Below are 23,189 nucleotides of genomic sequence, written 5' to 3'. Positions count from 1 at the left end.
ATACTATAATCCACAAACCGACCTTTGTTCGTGTATCCGGAATCGTGGGGTGTCTTGCCATGGGTGAGTCTGCATGCCTCAGCCTACCTGTGAAATTAGCGTTGCCTGCTCGGCTGTTCCCATCATTCGGCATGAGAAAGGCTCAGAGTGCATGCCACTTTGGGAAGCCAGGAAGCTGCGGGGCTGGTGAACGTCAGTGTATAGTAAGGACAGCATCACAAGACTGGTGACTCACAGAGGGGGATGGGGCCCAGACAGTCCCAGACAGAGGCATCAGTTATTCCCACAGAGCCCCGCTGCTTCCTCTAAGAACCTGGGAGGAGGGACGGCAAGATACACAAACGCAAGGCCGACTTCAGTTTCCACATCAAATCCCTGCATGAGCCTCTGATTAACGGTCCTGTATCCATTTTTATTTTACTCATTATTAGTGTATTTCTGGGAGTCGGTGGAATAAAACAATTCCTCAAATGACTCAAAAGGTTTATGAAATCATTATTTACAATCAGGAAAGGGTAGGGGGACTGAGAGGATTTATAATCGTTTATCTATGAGAAAATGAATAGTCTAGGTACAGATGAAACCAGCCTCGTTAGATGTTTCTGCAAAGAAACAAGAACTTGTATTCTGAATGAGTGATACATGCTCATCTGACACTATTCAAGTAGCAACTACCAATCTCTCCTCGTAAGCATTAAGTTCCTTTCTAAATACAACCTTTAAAAAAATCATTTGACGCTAACAATTATTCGGAAGATAAACCATCAGAAACGTAGTTCTCTACCCACCCTGATGTTAATTCTTTTAGATTACAAAGAAGGATTTCATTTAATTTCACCATTTTTACTTATTTTCTTGGCAGTTTCCCCAAATTTTATTCAAAGTTAAAATATGACAGAAAGAAAACCATTTAAAACATGATACAAATATACAATAATACAAGTTAAAAAAAAAAAAAAACCCGTGCTGCAATGCCTCCGGATAGGATGTGTTTGTGATGTCACGAACATTACAGGGTCCTGTGTCCCCTCAACGCTCCCACTCTCTTACCCAAGATCTGCCTTTGTATCTTTTTTTTTTTTTTTGGTCATTTGATGCCTAAAGTAACCAACAATCAAGAAAATAACTAGCCTGACATGAAAAATGTGGACACCATGACTTATTAAGCCTTGATTGGAACACATCTTAATTGGTGTGGTATTACTCTTGATAAGCTTCAAATAACAACAGACAAGCATGACATATGAAAAGACTATCACACAAATGATGTTACTAGATCACAATTTCTACACTGACAGAAAAACCTGCCAATTAAATCTTCCCTCATTACAAGGGTAATTAAATTCTCAGGTATCTTAGTGAGAATGCTAGTACCAGAAGCATTCTAAACCACTCCATTTTCTAATACAGAAAGGTTAAAGTAGGAAAAAAAAGTTAAGGTGACTTTTAAATAAGCTATACTTGCATGCACACAGACACACACCTCAGTGCAAACGATGAAAAAGAAGAAAAAAAATTCTAGATTTTGAAAGGAGATATCTGATTAAACCATCGAGACAAAAAATATAGTAAGACAATTTGGGACAAAATAATGTTCCATAACTAACATATTCATAAATATAGACAACTCAATTGCATCTGGTCAAATGAAATAAAGAGTAACTTTCTATCCTCTGATTTTTAAATTCTACCCTGTCAGAATTGCTTCCATTTAGGTGTGGATATTTTCCTAGCTTCAAAAACTAAACAGAAGACTGCACGCTTTGCTGGGAAGCTGCTTGAGACTAATGATCAACGGGCATTCCACTTGCCGAGTTAGGGCCTTTGCTGTGAAACCATGACCCCCTACGAATATTCTGTTACATGCAGAACCAAACCAAAATTCATTTTGTTCTAATAAAAATAAATACATATATATATATAAAGAAGATACTGTCAGGCATATATTCACAAGGTCTCAATTTCTTAAAACATAAGTGTGCGTATATTTATTTCTTTCAAAGGCAAACAAGGCAATAATTACACAGCAACAAATCTTTCGTTCAACAATGATTTGATTCACAAGCATTTGAAATTTACATAATTTCACATCGATACCCTTGTATTTTTAAATACTGTAAGTAAAAAAGCCCCCAAATAACCAGTTCTTATTATTTCCTATTTATCCCTCTATACATCCAAACTTTAAAAAGTTACAAACTTAACATTATACAGAACATAAAAATCATGTTTAAAAACTTGGTTTTAAAATCACTGCTGCCCCAGTGATTCCGGAAAATCCTCACACTGACAAGTACAGTCACAGGTGGGAAGTGAACTGGAGGAGTGGAAAGAAAGAAGAGACAGACACAAGTTTGCTGTCTTAATATTTTACTAAGCCTGTCGGTTAAAAATGGTGATGTCTTGAGAAATAACAGTTTAGGTTTAATATGAGGAATGGAGTTTGCCTCACAGTTTGAGACATGCATTTCAAGTATTTTCCTATTTGATCTGAGCTTGCTTTAGCAAACTGATGCCGAAAGAGAATCATTACTTTCTTCCATACATTCGCTCAATGTCCGCCTGGTAATGTGTTTTAAGCTCTTTGCGTTTTAGCTTGAAGGCATCTGTCACTAGACCAGTTTCAGGGGTCCACGGTTCGGGGCTCAAACGAATTTTTACTGGAATTTCAAACTTTTCCAGACTTGCTGAGATGATGGAAAGAAATTAAAATGCAAAGGTATTAAAAATGTACAATTAAAATTCTGGGCAAATTAGCGTAACTTTCCTCAAGTCTCTGAGCACCTACCCAAATGCACAGTTAATGGCCCACAACTCTCACTTGCAAGCAATCTATCCCGCAGAAATACCAGTAATAAGAAAATAGATATGAATGGGAATTACAATGGCAAAAAACTTTTAAAAAAAAATCTGTGTCTATTAATAAGACAAATGAGTTACACAGGCACAAAGTGGAATATAATTCAGTTATTAAAAATGAGTTAAATCTGTATGCGTAGGTGTGGAAAAATATTTTATAATACACTGTTAGGTTAACAAAAAAAAAAGGTAAGTTGCAACATAGGCTGGATAAACTTATATGCTGCTAGATGTATATGCAAGGCTGAGAAAGATGCCACCAAACTAAACTGTGTACATCTACGGATTGGGAGCAGGGAGGAAAGAAAGGGGGAATTTACTCTGTATTTTATAACCTATTTGTTTTCTTCAACTTTATTATGACGAGTACCATTACTTTAGAAATAAAAATAATAAAGTTTAAAGAGAATCTTGTCACCAAACAATTTTCAATATAAGCTACATGAGGACAGAATATTTGTTCACTATTATGTTCTTAACACAAAATCTGATACCAGACTGAAACCATGTACTTTCTCAATATCAGGGTAATGAGGGGAGGGAGGGAGGGAGGGAAGGAGGAAAGAATGAAGATACAGTTTTGAAAAAACACATTTCCTTTGTAAGACTAATTTTTCAAGCATTTATTCAACAAATATTTACCGAGCAAAATTACTGTGTAAAATGCTTTACTAAACATTCTTAAAAATTTTTTTAAATGAATGCCTTCTTCTCTCAAGTTATATTACGATTTAACAAGAGGAAACAGGTAAACAAGTAGCCTTAATATATAAGAAGAAAATACACTAAATTAAGTGTATAAAGTGCCTTGGGAGAAAAAAAAAAGATGTATCAATTCTAAACTGTAAAAAAGTAAACATAGAGATAAACAAGGTTCGAGTCTTCAAGATCCAAAGTACTTCAGGAGTGGTTCTCAAGAGGAGAAAACACTAAGAGCAAAGGCAGAACACCTACTCCTCACTTACTATCTCGTTATCCAACACTTCACATGTACAATGACTGTAAAAAATCTACTCTCCAACTATTCCACATATTAACGGCTTATGTCTGGCAGTAACGAACACCATGGTGCAAGGCAAGAGTAACACTGGCTGTGATGGTTACGGTTATGTGTCACCTTGGCTGGGCCACAATTCTCAGTGGTTTGTCAGTTATGTGATGATGTAATTGGCAGTTGTGTAATGACGTGGTCACCTTCCATTTTCATATAACACCAATTTTCGCTTAATAACCTGGTCCTAGGAACCTAACCATGTCAATAAGTGAGGAGTGCTATATAGTAAGGGATGTATCACACGTATGAGCTGAGCAACAGCGAGATGTCTGATGCTACTGAGATGGAAGGGAGACAAATAGCTGATAGACGACTAAAGCTTTTTCATTTCAAATGACTCAGCACTGCACTCTATGGTCTGGCTCAAAATTGTCTGATTTTTAAGTGTGGTGATATCATCTAAGCCTGTGTTTTAGAAAAAATACTAGCTACAACCACAAAATCAGCTAGAGAAATGAGGATTTTAACTGTTTTGAGTATTTCATCCCTGTTGTTATGTTTATATATGTATTAAACAAATATTTTTATTTTCCTCTCTTATTCCCTTGTCACCTGACATAAAATATATTAAATAATAGTTAACCCTCAATAAAATGGACTGACACAGTGGCTGTAACAATGGGCTCAAGCATAGCAGCGATTGTGGGGATAGCGCAGGACTGGGCAGTTTCCTTCTGTTGCTCATAGGGTCACTATGAGTCAGAACCAACTCAACGGCACCTAACAATAGTTAACTGTACATCACAGTATTTAAGTTACAGGATATCAAAGGACAAGAATAAAAATCACCCACGGACTTTGCATCCTCTTCTGGGGAGAAGGTTAGCATGCTTTCAGTTTTATGTAGGTAAGCTGTAACATGTTAGGAGGAAGTTGGCCTTTGTGGTTCCAAAGACAACATTCAGGATACATGTCAGGGAAGCTTTAGTCTGGCTAGCATGGATACTTTGTGTGAAATGTAGAGGGGTTCGAAAGGGAGCTTGAGAAGTATATTCTACCATCTACTCAAAAATAGCAGGGAAATACTATTGTTTTCTGAGTAGAAAATGATGTAACCTAAGCCTTGCAATAGAACAGGTTTAATACATTTAAAATACTCTCCTCCCACCTCAGTTCTTAAAATCAGTTTAACAAAACACTCACCTGAAATAGCAGCTTCAGAAAGCACTTTAAGTACCTCATTTTCCATTTCACAACTGTTACACAGCTCCTCCCAAGTTCCTTTAAGACCTTTCTTTCGAGCTAGTTCTGTTAGTTCCTTTTGATTTGGCACAACAAATCCAATGACATAAGAATGGTAACTGTCAAAGTTAAAAGAAAACTTAGCTCAGGAACTTAATAGTACACAATGTTGACGAACTGCAATTGCCTGATTACACTGTCACTTAGTAATTAACTCTGTACTATTTAAAAACACACATGTGGCATGTGTGGTCGTGGCAAGCATTTGGTTCATGCAACAGCCACTTTTATTGTTTGACTTGTCCTTTGTTCCAATTCTTTGGCAAAACTCCACTGCTAAAAAAAACTCAATCTTTTATTTCATGACAAATTTCAACTATGCAGGACTATCATCAATAGTGCCTTATACAAGTATAAGAAAATTCCTCTTTAAAGAAATCAATAGTATATGGCTATGTATTAAACAAAAATAATGTCTACATAAACTAGAAACTTTATCTAAAGAAATCTGGCAACAAATCAATATAGCATGATTATATTCATGTTTCTCTTTGATATCATGAAAATCTGTGTTGAGAGAGGAACTCTGGGTATCCCCACTGAAAACAGATACTTTTTTGAAGCCTATAAGAAAGAAAGAATCCTGAAGAAAAGGCAGGGCATTCGGAGGAGGACAGCTCGGGTTAGTATCACATAAGTAAAATCCAGAACTGTAACACCACTGAAGAAAATGTTAAATGGCTAAATAAAGGGCAGGCTCATTTACAAATCAATGTAGTTAATCTTTAACTGGGGCTGCTGTTGGGTTCTTTGGCTAACCCACAAAATACCTGATCATTAATACTGGAAAATAATTACCATGTGTAATACTATTATGGAAAAAACATAATCAGAGTTCCAATCTGAAATTCCAACACATTTCCCAAAAAATGCCTTTGTGGGATTTTGATTCAAACTCTCCTTCCAAGCTGCCTCTATGCTACATATCAAGCCACAGGTGGGGGCTGCCAGTCCTGGCCAGGGTCCCATGCAGGCTCAGGTTGAGAGCAGGTTAGGAAGAACTGAGTAGTGTACTGCTATTGACACCCTTTCCCCAACTTCCTTCTCAACTTCCCTTTTGCCTGGATTGGTTCTGTAAAGCTTCCCTGTGCAGACAGAGGCAGCTAGGGGTTCAAGGCGGCAGAAAGGAAGGTATTTTTCATGACCTCCCTACCACACAAGGACACTGTGGTGAGGTGTAATGCAGAAAATGGGCACAGGGGAAGATGCAGAGGGAAGCATCAAAAGGAAAGAATCAGCTAATGGCTGGATGAGGAAGAGGCTGTTCCCAGAGAAAGATGGGTTCTTGGGATGAATTTATGAAGAAGGCCCATGGAGGTAGGAAATATTTTAGTACACCCAAAAAAGCAAACCAAATTCACTGCTGCTGAGTCGATTCCGACTCACAGCAACCCTCAGGACAGAGCAGTACTGCCCCATAGGGTTTCCAAGGCTGTAAATCTATACGGAAGCGCTACCACATCTTTCTCCCGTACAATGGCTGGCTAGGTTCGAACAGTTGACCTTTTAGCGTAACAGCTGAGTGCTTTAACCACTGTGCCACCAGGGCTCCTCTGCTGTAGTACAGGTAGCATGAATCCCCTTCCTTACCTGTTTGCATATGCACAAATGTTATCTATTAGTGGGAGATTCTTCAAAGCTGCTTCTACTTTCCCAAGAGAAACATACTCTCCAGCCTGAAGTTTTACAAGGTCCTTTTTACGATCTGTGCCAAGCAAACAAAAGTGAGGGGGAGGGGAGTACATGGAAGAACAAATAATATTAATAATACCCTCAATACATATAAATATTGGTCATTCCCTAATTTGCCTTCAAGTAAGTTCATTATCATGCTTCTAATAAAATTAAATGTACATGATAAAATTAGATCCTAATTTTTGTACTATCAAATACACTCTTTTTTAAAGAAAAACAATTGCTCCCCCTTAAACAGACTGCATCATCAGGGCTTCGGGTATGTTCTGCTTAATATAGGTTTAACATAGCAAGCAGGTGAATAAGATGCTCAGTGCCATCTGAAAGCTCGCACGCTATCTGAGGAGCTGCACGATGCAAAAACCTATTCTTTCAAAGGCACTGACCGTGAAGACTCTCCAGCCTGTGGATTCAGAATGACGTCCTGGGAGTGAGGCTTGAGCTGCGTCTAAAGGGAAGAGCGAGAGGCAGCCAACAAAGTGGAGCCACACTGGGAAAGGTCCAGAAGTATATAACTTGAAATACACAGAGCATGAAGGAGAAGGAAGGAAAACAGCTGGAAGTCAAGGTGGAGATGAGAACAAGGGTCCTATAATGGAGGCACTAAAAGGTTTTCAGGAGGAAAATGGCCTGGTGAGATCAGTGTTTAGTATCCACACGTGGCAACGAGAAGGTGTGTTCAAGGGGTGCAAGCATGGCAACAGGGAGAAAGGTACTGCAATAGTCCAGGTGACAGAGCTCACAGCCAGACCTACTATCACAGTAAAAGGGGCAGAGAAAGAAGAGAGGATGATTTTGAGGCATATCTGATATGATCAATCAGGAGGATATGGATTAGATATGGAGAGGTGACAGAAGAGAGGTCTCTCTCATCCCCTGGTGGCACAGTGGTTAAGAGCTCTCAGCTGCTAACCAAAAGGTCAGCAGTTCAAATCCACCAGCCACACCCTGTAAACCCTATGGGGCAGTTCTACTCTGCCCTACAGGGTTACTACAAGCTGTACTCAACCTGACGGCAACAAGTTTGGTTTTTGGGTTTAGGGACTGAAATGCTGTTAAATAAGAAAAGAACCTAAGAGGAGAAGCAGGAGGAGGTATCTTTCACCTCCACAGGTCAGAGCGCTTGAGCTGCTAGGCCAGTCTCATAGGAAGGTCCCAGTTCAGACAGGCGAGGGCCTGGCCCAATAACCAGGTCATTCCACAAAATGAATATTCCCTACATGGGAAGAATTTGACTCTTTAAGGACTACCTAATATCTACTCAATGGCACCTAACAACAACAAATAGTAATTAAAAACACCAGTGCTGTTGGACCATTTTTGAGACTTCATAATACGGTCAACACTTATAAATGCCACACAGTTCCTATTAAAAATTTCTATATCCAGAGATGATAGATAGCCCACACCAATGTTAAAGATATAGTTTTACATTATTAAACAGCTTCTCTCTATATATAGCATCTATTTTACAAAACTATTTCAGAAACATTTCCATTCAAAACAGTATTAGTTGGCTCACCAATAATCTTTAAACAACCATCAGGGTCAAACTCTCCAATATCTCCAGTACACAGCCACCTCTGTCCGTTTTCATCTTCAAAGAAATCAGCTTTTGTTTTTGCTTCATTTTTATAGTATCCCATTGTCACATTTTGGCCACCAATAAGAATTTCACCCCTGGGATGTGGTTTATCAGTATTAAAGTATCCACCTAATACACATAAAATAACTTAGAGTTAATTCAGTATTTTCATCCCTATATGTGACATCTGAAAATATGAAGCTATTCCTTTTTAAAGAAGAACATCTTATTTTAATTCAGACAGAATTTCCCAAAGGAAGCAAGGTAGAAACACTGAATGAACGAAGCTTACGAATGAACATAAATCTAGGTACGAAATTTCAATCACTTAAAAATAAGCATAAAAAGCATTATGCCAAGAAAAACTTAAACATCCAACATCCTCCATCTACAGTGTAAAGTAATTGTAAATACTGAAGTAATTTTTTAAAAAGATCCTGTAGCAATTCTTAGATATTATACTAATGAATTGATGCAAGTATTAAGTCATGCATGTAAATATTAGAATTAATCTCTATCAAATCAAATTCCTATATACTTAGCAGATTTATTCTTTACAGATAACTTCAAAATGACTCGAGGCTAAAATGGTTAAACATTTTTCACTATTTCTGCTAAGAGTCAGCTGAAAAATGATAAGCAAGCCTTAACATCTTTATCTTTTTGCTCAACAAAGTATATCGCTTAGATAATTTGTACATGCTAAGAATAGGAGCCAACGAATTTTTTTTTTTTTAAAAAGTGAGGGATATTTAAATGGCAAGACAATAGGTTTTTATGGAATTTTAGTGGATTCCCTTTGTTGAATTATTTATCGCCATTACTCATTTCGGACATTTAGTTTTTTCCATAATTTTAGTTGCATTTTTGTAATAATAAAATTGAAAACGTTCTTTCAAACCACCTTTGAAAAAAACAAAATAAATGCATTCATGTAGCCCTAGATAAAACAACTCTTTCACAAAGGACAAGAATAAGGACCCACAGGTGATTTTATATTCTGGACAAAGGTAAGGAAAGAAATGAAGCATAATTCCAGATTTTAAAGGTTAATATCATATAAATTAGTGTCTCGTGGTGAAAATCAGTTATTACCTTCTTCCCAGTTCTTTAATTTGATTTCACAGCAAACTAATGGTGCTCCCACTCTGCCAGTATTATAGTCCCAGACTAAGATGCAAATGAAAAAAAAAAAAAAGTATTTGAAAACAGTAGTTAATAAAGTGCTTCGTTTTCCCAAATTACCCAGAATGATGACTTATCCCAAAGCTTAAATATCCCTAGAGAACCCTTAAAAGTAGAAGCCACAAATTGGTGAACAGTCTATGTGACTTGTACAGACGTTCTCCTTGGCCCACAGTAAGTTTTTTTTTAGTTACTGCCATTTTAAGAAATTTCGCACGTAAGTACGGCATATCCAGTGATGACAGGCCCACACTTCCAGCACCGCAACTACGGGCACCCCCCTTTACGTGGGCATGAGGCTCCAGCTCCCTCCCATGTTCGTACATCGGGCCCACTGTACCCATTCAAGGAGCTGGCTGGTTTGTGAGTCTGTAACTCTCACATATTAAGGGAAAATGAGCACAATGGTTTACACCTCTTCCATTTTCTTATTAGGCCTGACCGCACTGAGTACAAATCACCTCCCCACCTTCCCCCCACCAGGTGTCACTATTTCAAAGGGAGGGCTCTGCAGCCTCCCTCACATGGGCTTCTACTTTCACACTCCACTTAAATTCATACAATAAGACCAGGCTGGAGATTAAGACTTTTAACTTCCAAAGAACTGGGAAAAGATCCTACCTCTATTATGAATTACTAATCAAAGATGATTCAAATATGAAAAATAAAAGCCAGATACCTAATACTGTACAGTTTATTTACAAGTTAAACTGTAACTAACTAATCACACATACAATTTTTTTTTTAAGACATAAGAAATTAGAGTTTCTCAGAAGAAAAGCTACCACTTGTTTGTCAGTTCGTCATACTGTGGGGGCTTGTATGTTGCTGGAAGCTATGTGACCAGTATTCCAAATACCAACAGGTTCCAGTGGAGCTTCCAGGCAAAGACAAACTAGGAAGAAGGACCTGGTACTCTCCTTCTAAAAAAAAATTGGCCAGTAAAAATCTTTTAAACAGCAGTAGAACACTGTCTTGGTATAGTGCCAGAAGATGAGCCCCTCAGGTCAGAAGGCACTCAAAATACAACTGAGGAAGAGCTGCCTCCTCAAACTAGAGTTAACCTTAACAATGTGGACGGAGTAAAGCTTTTGAGACATTCATTTGCTGATATGGCACAACTCAAATGAGAAGGAACAGCTGCAAACATCCATTAAAAGCTGGAACGCAGAATGCACGAAGTTTGAATCTACGAAAACGAGAAGTCATCAAAAATAAAATGCAACACATGAAGATAAAAATCCTAGGCACTGGTGAGCTGAACAGGACTGGTATCGGCCATTTTGAATCAGACAATCGTATCGTCTACTATGCCAGGAATGACAAATTGAAGAGAAATGATGTCGCATTCGTTGTCAAACAGAACATTTCAAGATCTATCCTGAAATACAATGCTGTCAGTGATAGGATCATATGCATAGGCCTACAAGGAAGACCAGTTAATACGATCATTAGTCAAATTTATGCACCAATGACTAACGTCAAAGATAAACTAAGATTTTTACCAACCTATGCAGTCTGAAACTGAGCAAACATGCAATCGAGACGCATTGATAATTATTGGTGCTTGGAATGCAAAAGTTGGAAACGATGAAGAAGGATTAGCAGTTAAAGATATGGCGCTGGTGACAGAAATGACGCCATAGACTGCAAAATAGAAGTTTGCAAGACCAATGAATTATTCATTGCAAATACCTTTTTTCTACAACATAAACATCAATTATACACATGGACCTCACCAGATGGAATACATAGGAAATAAATCGAGTACACATACAGAAAGAGACGCTGGAGAAGCTCAATATCATCAGTCAGAACAAGGCCTGGGGAACAGACCATCAATTGCTCATATACAGGGTTCAAGTTGAAGCTGAAAAAAATGAAAACAAGTCCACAAGAGCAAAGTACAACCTTGAGTGTATCCCACCTGAATTTAGAGACCATCTCAAGAATAGATTTGACACATTACACACTGATGACCAAAGACCATATGAGTTGTGGGATGACATCAAGGACATCATACACGAAGCAAGGTCATTAAAAAGACAGGAAAGAAACACCAAAATGGATGTCAGAAGAGACTCTGAAACTTACTGTTAAACACAGAGTAGCTAAAGCAAACAGAATGATCACGTAAAAGGGCGAAACAGATGATTTCAAAGGGCAGCTCAAAAAGACGAACTATTAAAATGAAACGTGTGAAGACCTGGAGCTAGCAAACCAAAATGGAAGAACACGTTCAGCACTTCTCAGACTGAAAGAACTGAAGGAAAAATTCAAGCCACAAGTTACAATAGTGAAGGATCCTATGGACAAAAGATTGAACTACTCAGGAAGCATCAAAGAAGGTAGAAGGAACACAGATTCACTGTACCAAAAGGTCAATGTTCAAAGATTTCAGGAGGCAGCATATGATCAAGAACTGATGATACTGAAGGAAGAAGTCCAAGCTACACTGAAGGCATTGGCGAAAAACAACACTCCAGGAACTGATAAAATACCAATCGAGATATTGTTGTTAGGTGTTACGTATTGTTAGGTGCCAAAGCAGGGGGAAAAAAAGGACATTGCTTGTTTACTCTCTGCAAAATAAGACTTAGAAGTAGCTTACAAAAATATATCAAACATACAAAACGTAACTGGAAAAAGGAAAATAAAGAATGCAAGATACACCTGGCACAGGAACAGTACAAAGAAGCACTCAAGGGGAAAATGATTGGGTACAAGATTGAGTATCCGTATCTAGAAAACACAAATTAGGGGGAAGTCTAACTTTCTCTAGTACTGGAAAGCAAACTAACTTTCTCTCATAAAAGGGGCACATGAGGCACTACTGGGACTCATCTGAGAATCAATGATTACATGGTGGGTCATCTAGACTGAATCTGGTTGCCCTCCATACTTGGGACAGACCCCCTCCCTCCCAGAGACATTTCTGAATCTGAGCCTTAATACACATACCTAAATAACCAGGCAAAAACATGTTTGTTTTTCTACATAAAAAGACATTTAAAACTCACGTGAGAAAAATATATACTATATAGCCAATAGATGTTACTGAAACTTCTTTTCCAGATTGCTGATAGTTTTTAATACTACATTATCATAGTTTAACATGAAAAATTCCTCTGGATGAACTGTTAATACCACCAGTGACTTGTTAAAGTTTGTACGTTAGGTGCCGTCGAGTCACTTCCAACTCATAGCGACCCTATGCACAACAGAACGAAACACTGCCTTGTCCCCCGCCATCCTCACAATCATTGCTATGTTCAAAGCTCACTGTTGCAGCCATTGTGTCAGTTCATGCCATTGAGGGTCTTCCTCTTTTTCACTGACCCTCTACTATACCAAGCCTGATGTTCTTCTCCAGGGACTGGTTCCTCCTGCTAACATGTCCAAAGTACATATGAAGAAGTCTCACCATCCTCACTTCTAAGGAGCATTCTGGTGGTACTTCTTCAGGACAGATATGTTTATTGTTCTGACAGTCCATGGTATATTCAACATTCTTCACCAACACCATAATTCAAATGCATCAATTCTTCTTCTGTCTTCCTTATTGTGATGAATTATTACCATGGCCAATGACTACAGAGGTACCTAATACATTCTAAGAACTGATACTGATAATCACAGTACCCAGAATTTATCATAATTTTGGTATTCACACATCTCAGCTATTCTTCTACTACATATTTGCAGAAAATAACCCCTACAAAAAAAAGTCTGGAATTGCAACACAGCCTCTGCTGGACATGCCATTCCGGGGATAACACTAACCATCTGTAATTGTTCCAGCCCCAGCCGATTCAGTGAGGCCATATCCCTGTCCCACGGGACAGCAAAAACAGATATTCATGAATCGCTGTGTGGTTGCAGAAAGTGGAGCACCTCCACACAACAGAAGCCGAATGTTTCCACCTATCAAGCTTCGCACTTTCCGGAACACAAACCTAAAATAAATCAAGAAATCACAAGATTTTAAAGCTAAATGGAATTTTAGACTACTTCCAATTTTGATAGATGAGATTCTGAAGTGACTTATCCAAGGTCATAAAGCCAATTCAAGGAGATTCTCTTAACCCACTACTTAAATTTTAATAGTTCAACTAGGTAAAGGATATATGATCTTCTCTTAAGAACTTTTCAATTGCATACCCACAATGAATATTATTAAGCCATAGTGAGAAATCAAGTTATATGATACATGCTATGACATGGATGAACCTCGAAAACATGGGAAGTGAAATAAGTCAGACACAAAGGGACAAATATTGTATGATTTCCTTACATGGAATATCTAGAAAAGCCAAGGGTTTATTAGTATTTATTACCTAAACAATTAAGAGTTATTAGGAGTTGGGGCTCCTGGTAACGGGCACTGAGTGTCTGTCTGGAGTGACTGAAAAAACGTTTGCAAATAGACAGTGGTGATGGCTGCACAGCACGGTGACTGTAATTAGTGTCACTGAATGATATACTTCAAAATGGTTAATATGCGAAAATTTTTGTCATGTATTTTACCACAATAAAATTTTTAAAAAAAGAAAACTTTACAAGTAATATTTGAATTCAAAGTTTTTGGTTTTAATTTTTGTATAGTAACGGAGAACCCTTGCTACAACCAGAATAATTACGTTTCGTCGTTATACTATATATCTATTATCATTATACAATATGTATTAGTATTAAATAATCCTGTTATTTCTTTATAAAACTTAACATTAACATCACATTAACTTTCTGCTTTAGCATACTTTGTTAGGAATATGTATATATTTATATATAACAATTTGGTTCCTTTTAAAATTTCATTAACTCCAGTTTTAAAGTATTGTATCATCTAAGAAATCTGGTAAATTATCTATGAGGAACTAGAAAAAGAAAACCAACAATCCAAACATCTAATTGCTATGCTTTTTCCTGAAAATACTTTAATAAAAAAGATTGCTTACTGCTATGACCAAAAACCGGGGAAATTTTTTTTTTTTTTTAATAATTTTGAAAAAGGTAAAAACCAATTGTTAGTAATTTAAAAACATAATTATTAACAAACGTCCCAAAGCAAGTTATGGATCTCAGCTAGAGAAAGGACTAAAGTCGGGGCAAAAAAACCGTAACAAATTCTAACTAATGTGAAGCATGTGAAAACTGTATTAATATCTGCATAAAAAATGAGTGTCGTATATTTTCTAATTTCTAAACTATTTTATAATAAAATGATAAATCTACTTAATCTGCTAGTACTACAAAAATAACAAGTCTGGCATAAAACTGGTCAAAATTTAATTAAACACAAACACTTCATCACATTTGATTGTCATTTTACGTTTGTACTGAAATAAGTTTAAAAGCAAAGAGAAACTATTTATTTCTCCAAGTAATTAAAATCATGTTTAGTGTTCATAGAAAACATGGGAACAAGATTACGTACAGCTAAGTCCTAAGTGAAAATGTTTTTTCAAATAACACTGCAGATTTTTTTAAAAAACTGCTCATATTCTTAGGCAAGATGGATTTTTAAAGAGTCCTTCTGACTTTTTTAAGTGAATTTATTTCTTATAACTCTGTCAGTTAACCCGGCTATCAGTGAGAAATGGAGAGAGACCTTTAACTTACCTGTCACATAATGGAGTGCTGCACCCTTTTGAAATCTGTTCCATTTTGTAATTATAGGCCAGAATAAACAGATGGTGTTGAAAACTACTCATTTCACTCACTTTATTCATGACATTTTTATAGATTCGATCCATGATTTCCTATATATATATAAAAATGTGTTAATATAGTTAATGATATTAGCTGCCTTTCAAATCAGTACCAGATTGACATTTCTATCTCTATTAAGGTGCTTTATAAAAATAGCTATTCTATATCAAGACCAGTTTTTTTTTAATAAAGCCACAATTAATTTAAAAATGAGAACACTGCAAACAGAAATTGTTTTGATAGCAAAAATATATCTAGATACAAATATGAATAAGAATTAACAGAAATAAAAGCCTTAGGGAAGGAATATAACATGACTGATCCTTTATAATGCTTTGCTCATTTCTTATTTATTCTGAACACTCTAAATGAACAACTAAGACGGTTTTGAAAATCTCATAATTTTATTTTATAAACGTAGGGTTATCACATTCTTTGCTCATGAAAGGACCATGGGATTTTTCTGTGTTTGAATGCTGTACCCAGGAAATTTCCTTGTCTGCATATTTTGCTTGCTAAGTTTACTGCAATGAAGTACACTTTAATAACTTGAAATGTTTTTTCCTCTATAATTTTAAATTACATGTAATATTTTAAGAGAACTAAGGATTTTAAGTAGGATATTACTTAGTAAACTCTAATTATACCTACAGAAACTCCAAAGCTACTGATTATTTATCTTTGGCTCTGGAATAACTGTGTAATTATGTGTGAATATGCGTGCTCGAGTAGCTGATAATATAAGAATCTCCAATACTTTTCAAATGAAATAAGAAAGCCATAGAAAAGCCACATGGGAGGAGTCAGAAAACCAAATCCATTGCCACTGAGGAGTCAATCCCAACTCATAGTGACCACACAAGACAGAGCACAACTGCCCCAAAGGGTTTCCAAGAAGCCTGGTGGATTTGAACTGCTGATCTTTTGGTTAGCAGCCAAGCTCTAAACCACTGTGCCACCAGGGCTCCGTGGCTGTCCCACTTCTACTGATCGGCCAATCCTGATGCTGGATCAGGATGCACAGCCCTTCTAGGTAATTCGACCAGCATCTCTGTCACTTTTTTCTGTGTCTAAGCCAGGTGTTCCCTGAGAACTCAGGAGGTAATTATACAATTTGCTTAGAAGGGGGTGACCTCAACCTTCCCTCCCATCTCCTGCTGGCTTCAGGCTTCTACTCATCAGCAAACAGATACCATGAAAATGGTTTTAACAAGAAGCTACTTAGGGATGGGGGCAGATAATATCACATAAAGGCTGAAACTAAGTTGGATGTTTAATAAGTAAGAGTAAAAAAAATAAAGCTAAACTAAGATCAAATAAACCCTGTAGGGCTTAAGGCAATATGGATAATCAATAAGGAATCAATCCTACATAAACTACCTTGACAACAATATCCTCTCCACTAGCATTAACGTTCCCTGGAGAATGATGCTTCTCTAGTACCCAATAAGAAATAATGGTCCATCTTACCGGAACAGCTGCCATGAGCGTTGGTTTCAACACAGATGTATCCCCTTTGCTTCCTTTTTTTATTTTTGAAGACTATGAAGACAGAGAAAAGAATCCATGTAAGTGGTCCTTATTTTTAAAATTCAATGGAATTCTTAGATCAAAGAGCATGTTATAAATTCATCATTTTATTTCTATTTGAATAAGCACTTAAAAGGGCACACTTATTTTAAAATGAGTAATTGCCACTCTTACAATACAGTGTTGTGCTTACAGAAAAGAAAACAATGTTACAAATAACGACTTTTTTCTATCTCAGGTCACACACATTTCAGGTACCTGATCAGCTAAAGTCTGTGGTGAAGAGTAGCCAATGCAGCATCCATGAGAAAGACAGACAAGCTCAGCACTTAATTCTAGAACATGGGCCAGAGGCAAATAGCCAACATAAATATCTTCCTCCCTAAAAGAAAAGGGAGACGTAAGAGGCTGCTGTGCAGATACAGTGATTATAAGGAAGAGCAAGTCAGTGCTAATCATGAGCTGATAATATAAGAATCTCCAATACTTTTCAAACAAAATGAGAAAGCCATGGAATAGCCACATGGGAGGAGTCAGAAAACCCAAACCAAAAACCAAATCCATTGTCACTAACTCAATTCCAACTCATAGTGACCAAAACACTGGAAAGGCACATGGAAGGCCTCGGGGCATCAAGTGGAGCTCCCTGCTGGTGGTGTGCGTGTGTGTGGCACGTGCGCTTGTGTATGTATGGAGTGGGGAGATGCAAAATGCTAAGGCAGGAGGAAGCAAACCACCACCCACTGCCACTGAGTCGATTCTGACTCCTAATGATCCTATAGGACAGAGTAGAACTACCCCGTAGGGTTTCCAGGGCTGTAAATCTGTACGGAAGCAGGCTACCACCTCTTTCTCCGGCGGAGCAGCTGGTGGGTTCAAACTGCCCACCTTTCAGTTAGTAGCTGAGCACTTAACCACTGTGCCACGAAGGCTCCTCTCAGATCAGAAAGAATAGGGGCTCGAACAAAAAAATGAACGATTCCTTTGAAGGACAGAAGAAATCAAGAAGGAAATGGTCTTTGAAGCTAATGGGCTACTAACCAGAGTTCAAACAGAATTCACAACTGTCTGCCAAGAATTTTTACAGAGGAAATTCCTGAACTGAGAGATGGATTAAATTATAAATAATAAACTATATCTTAATACATAAGAAAATGTGTATGTATGTGTACATATCGGAACAACTTCCCCCACTCTCAAAATACGAGGCAACTGAGGCAAACCTATAGGTAACAGTTGCTTGTAATTTTTTTCTGGAAGTTACGCATACACAAGCAGAAATTTCTCTCTCCGTCCCCAAGTTCAGTCCCATGGTAATTCATCCTAAACAAAGAATGTATAATGTCTGTGCATAAACCTGCTGCTGTGGAGCCAACTCCGACTCACAGCAACCCTACAGGACAGAGAAGAACTGCCCCCACGGGGTTTCCAAGCAGCAGCTGGTGGGTTCAAACTGCCAACCTTTTGGTGAGCAGCCTAAGCTCTTAACCACTGCACCACTGTCTTAGTCATCCAGTGCTGCTGTAACAGAAATAGCACAAGCGGATGGCTTTAACAAAGAGAAGTTTATTCCCTCCCAGTCTAGTAGGTTACGAGTCCAAATTCAGGGTGTCAGCTCCAAGGGAAGGCTTTCTCTCTCTGTGGGCTGTGGAGGAAGATTTCTTGTCATCGATCTTCCCCTGGTCAAGAAGCTTCTCAGGTACAGGGACCCCAGGTCCAAAGAGCGCACTCTACTCTTGGCACTGCTTTCGTGGTGGTATGAGGTCCCCAACTCTCTGCTTGCTTCCCTTTCATCTCTTGTGAAAAAAAAGATGGTACAGGCCATACCCCAGGGAAGGTCCCTTTACACTGGATCAGGGACATCACCAAGGTAAGGGTGGTGTTACAATCCCACCCTAATCTTCTTTAACATAAAATTATAATCACAAAATGGAGGACAACCACACAACACTGGGAATCATGGCCTAACCAAGTCAACACATATTTTGGCGGCACAAAATTCAATCCAAGACAACCACCAAGGCTCAAAATAATCCAACCCACTGCACCAGACCTGAACAGTCACCAAAATATTGATTCCATCTTGGGGAATGTTTCCTTACAATCCTTCAAACTTCCATCTGGTTTCCTCCATCATCCTCACTGCCATCTAATATATCCAGCCATGCTATTACTGAAGTTTTGTCTTTTAAAAAATTAGAGTCTGTAAATATGTTCGCTCAGTAAGTACTTACCACATATGTTAAACTATTTATTCGCCTAAATTATAACATATTTAGGTATAAAAATAACTATAGAAGCAACACCAGCGGACCTAAATAATTTAAAGAATTTATAACTATAGTCACTTAAAATTTGCATTTTAAAGTAGTTAGTAAGTTTTAACAATGATATCCATAAACTATACTTTTAAATATCATAACAATTTTGTGATTAAATCCTAATGTCTTTTTTTTTTTTTTTAAGGAAATACCTACCATGAATAGACTTTAAAGGAATAACTTAAATACAGACTACTAAAATAACATAAATGTTCGCATTATAACAACAGATATAAATACTGAACTACTCAGTACTGACTTATGTGACATACCCCAGTCTTGGAATCCGTTCCGCCATCCCAGTTATGCCAGCAATAATGTTACTATGAGAGATCATGACTCCTTTTGGAAGTCCTGTGGATCCACTTGTATACATGATTACGGCAATATCTGAGGGCAGCGGTTTGTTCTGTTTGTTTTCTGTATTGAAAACACACACATACACACACGTATACTTCTGAGAAATTCAGCCACATCACTGATTTTTTAATATTTGTTAACTCAATTCCACAAATATTAATTGTAGTTATTCATTCCAAACCAAAAAACCAAACCCGTTGCCGTCAAGTTGATTCAGGCTCATAGTGACCCTATGGGACACAGGAGAACTGCCCCATAGGGTTTCCAAGGCTGCAATCTTTATGGAAGCAGACTGTCACATCTTTCTCCCATGGAGTGGCCGGTGGGGTTGAACCACTGACCTTCAGTTAGCAGGCAAGTGCTTAACCACTGTGTCACCAGGGCACCTTTTATAGTCACACAGGGCTCAAAAAAAAAAAGATCAAGTCCCTGAACATAAGGAGCACACACTCTACCCGGAAAGACAAAGAGGTAAATCTATAATGCAATAAGAGCTATGAAGAAAACAAAGCAAGACAAGGTGAGAAGATGACAGCAGATGCTATTCCAATGAAAGGAGGTAAAATTAGCAGGTAGGGCCAAATCCTGCAGGGCCTTATTAAGCTGTGTTTAAGGACTTTAGATTTCACTCTGAGATGGGAAGCAGTGTCATTATGAATAAGGGTACGTCATCTGTTACAAAGATTGCTTTGGCTTGCTGTATGGCTACTTTAGAAAGGGAAGAAATGAAGTAGGGAGACAAAAGGTTATTCCAGGGATTCAACAAAGAAATAAGGGTGGCTTGGGCTAAAGTGCCTGGACAATGTGCTAAAAAAATTTTCTCTGCTCCACAACAGTGACAGTCACTTGGTTATACTTACAGTCCTGGATCAAAAGATGCACCACAAGGGGTACTGCCTAAAGGACAGTAGACAACATGCTATAGAGGTGGCACAGTAGAAAGACAAAGCAAAGTGGGTCATGAACGACACTGTTGACCTAATTAATCTTGGGGCTAGCCTACAAGATTAATTAGATCAACAGTGGGGCAGGCTTTAAATATACATGAATTTTTTTAATGTGTTCCCAAGTTACTAGCCTTTCCTTCCTACCTACACAGATATATTTATCTAAAACTGTTTTCAATCAAGTCTTTACTTCCTAGTCTTCCAATCATTCCTGCAATCCACGGTGCCACCTTCCACCACTGCCACTTCTTGGAAACCGTTCTCACTAAGGTGACTTTTGCCAGGTCTGACAGCCCTTCTACAACCCGTCATCTGACCTCTCCCGCGCACTAGTCCTGCAGATGACTCCTGCCTCATGAGATGCTCCTTTCCTTGCCTTCCACAAACCACACACTGCGTGGTTTCTTCCCTCCTCTCTAATCATTCCTTGGTGGCCTTTGGCGCTCTCCCCATTCTTTGTGGGTGATCTCAACTACTCCCATAGCTATAATTAAAACCTAAATGCTTCTAGCTTCTAAATTACTTAACTGTAATCTTAACCCCAGAGTACCAGACTTGTATTGGCACTGCCCACTGGGTACCTCCACTTGAATGTCCCACCAGAACCAAAATTCAACATGCCCAAAATTAATGTCTGTGTAATCCCACCCCAAAGAAAAACTGCTCCTCTCTCTGTTTATCCATGCGGAGTGAATGCTTACATCCATTAGTCAATAAGTTTCCAATTACAGAAATACAGTCCCATCTCCCAGTAGGCTTCATGATACTCCTTATACCAGTGCGTTCTCTTAACATTTACAACACTTATCTAAAAGCAGGAACTTCTAGAGTCAACATGACTAGATGTGCTAGTTGGAGAATAAAGAGCTGTATACTCTAGAAAGGGTAGAGTTAGAGCAGGGTGTAAAGGAAGGGCTGGCTTAGCCATTCTAGCTATCTGTTAATACTTGCAAGTAATTCACACAGGACAAGTCTACTGGCGTTATTTATAAAACCAACCTTCAACCATCCAAAACCATTAGAAAAGGAAGTGGCAAAACTGAATAATGTAAAAGAAAAGGTATTTTAAGTTAATTTCAAATAAACACTATTTTTGGAACATTAATAAATTAATGATCCTATTTTTCCTTAAAACTTTAAAGAAAAGCTAAATTAAAAGTATACCTACGGTGGCCTTATTTCGCAAACTGACAGTTTAGAAACCTGATTTGACACTGATCTGACTTCAGGGTCAAACATCTGAAATAATTCTGGAGAACCTGGTAAGAACATGCCAAAGCAAACATAAGGAGTCATAAAACTGAGCCGTACCAACGTCCGCCTTGGCCCCCAGAGCCTGCACTGCTGCCATGGTGTGCACAATGACACCCTTGGGGAACTCGGACCACGTTGGTGGTTTGCCATCGACAGTGATGATGTGCCGCAGGCGTGGGACTAAAGAAACGATATCCTGGAGAAACATAAACAGTCATCATTTTCCTCATTAGTCTTCAAACAGCTTAAGCAAATAGCCCAGGACGTAAGAAAGTAGTTTGCCACAGTCAGTGAATTATTAATTTCTTGCTTCAAAAAAAGCAAGGGGTAGGGGTGCACTGGCATAAATATCACCTTCTCCGATGGAGATATTCTGGCCTGAAATTGAAATTACTATTTTCTAGCTTTTTTTTTTTTTTTTTAGCATTAGATTTATTATGTGTACCTTTGTTCTTTGGTAAAAATCCTAACCAACAAAGTCACCTCCTTGTACAATGGGCATGTAAAGACAGGCTGCCTGAACTATGTTGTTGTTGTCATGTGCTGTCAATTCATAGCAATGCAATGTGACAGAACAGATCTGCCCCATAGGGTTTTCTAGGCTGTAGTCTTAGGGGAGCCCAAAGTCCCTTCATGTTTTCAAGAGACTAAAGAAACCCCTTTTTCCCTTCAAAAAGTTTTTTGAAAACTCTTGATTACTCAGTGCTTTAGAAACAAAATAAACAACAAATTTAAAAATAACCTTTCAAAATTACGTTATTTATTGAAAAAAGACAAGAAACTGGATGAGCATAACAAAAAAAAGAAAAAGTAGTCATAGTTGCTTCAACTTAAGCATAGGCGTACTAACACTTAACATGTAATTCTCTGGATGCTATAACTCAGCATATACGAAATCTAATTTTTCTTTTCTAAATGAAAAGCAAAATTATGATATTCCTAACAGTTTACAAAGATATTAAAGTTTTAAAAGATCATAAAAGAACTAAATACGAATGACAAGGCTCATGACACTGAAATTCTAAAGTATGAGACGTAGTTAAAGAGTAACTACATCACTTACCTTCAGTTTTGTTTGCAAGAGTTCTTTACTAGTAATGATGTTGGTCACCTCCGTTTCGTTTAATCCATGAACAACCGCTGGACCTCCCAGAGTAGCATATAATGTAACAACTAAGGGAAAAAGAAGGTAAGTCAGCTATTCAAACATTTCATAGAGCCACCAAATGTAAATAAATAGCCACTAAAAGTGGATGTGAATGATAATGGAAGCATAACCTGTTGCCATTGAGTCGTTTCTGACGCATAGCAACCCTAAAGGACAAGGCAGAACTGCTCCATAGGGTTTCCAAGGCTGTAAGTCTTTACGGAAGCAGACTGCCAGATCCTTCTCCTGCAAAGCAGCTGGTGGGTTCAAACCCCTGACCTTTCAGTTAGCAACTGAG

At 37.9% G+C, this 23,189-nt stretch overlaps 1 protein-coding gene across 1 annotated transcript in view; it reads right to left on the bottom strand.

Annotated features, from left to right (window-relative positions):
* Nucleotides 1-1,632: 1,632 nt before the first annotated feature.
* ACSL3 (acyl-CoA synthetase long chain family member 3) overlaps nt 1,633-23,189 on the bottom strand; it is a 69,817-nt gene continuing 48,260 nt past the window's right edge. The window contains exons 4-15 of the mRNA XM_049888311.1: nt 22,808-22,917; nt 21,802-21,940; nt 19,456-19,603; nt 17,121-17,244; nt 16,803-16,874; nt 15,243-15,382; nt 13,404-13,576; nt 9,531-9,605; nt 8,373-8,564; nt 6,746-6,860; nt 5,057-5,214; nt 1,633-2,687 (exon numbers count right to left, since the gene is read on the bottom strand). Of these exons, the coding sequence (XP_049744268.1) occupies nt 2,530-2,687; nt 5,057-5,214; nt 6,746-6,860; nt 8,373-8,564; nt 9,531-9,605; nt 13,404-13,576; nt 15,243-15,382; nt 16,803-16,874; nt 17,121-17,244; nt 19,456-19,603; nt 21,802-21,940; nt 22,808-22,917 (1,604 nt within the window). The 3' untranslated portion in view covers nt 1,633-2,529. The remainder of the gene's footprint in view (nt 2,688-5,056; nt 5,215-6,745; nt 6,861-8,372; nt 8,565-9,530; nt 9,606-13,403; nt 13,577-15,242; nt 15,383-16,802; nt 16,875-17,120; nt 17,245-19,455; nt 19,604-21,801; nt 21,941-22,807; nt 22,918-23,189) is intronic.

This window comes from Elephas maximus, chromosome 6 (genome assembly GCF_024166365.1).
Source record: "Elephas maximus indicus isolate mEleMax1 chromosome 6, mEleMax1 primary haplotype, whole genome shotgun sequence".
Lineage (NCBI taxonomy): Eukaryota > Metazoa > Chordata > Mammalia > Proboscidea > Elephantidae > Elephas > Elephas maximus.
This window is presented reverse-complemented; position numbering and strand designations above follow the sequence as displayed.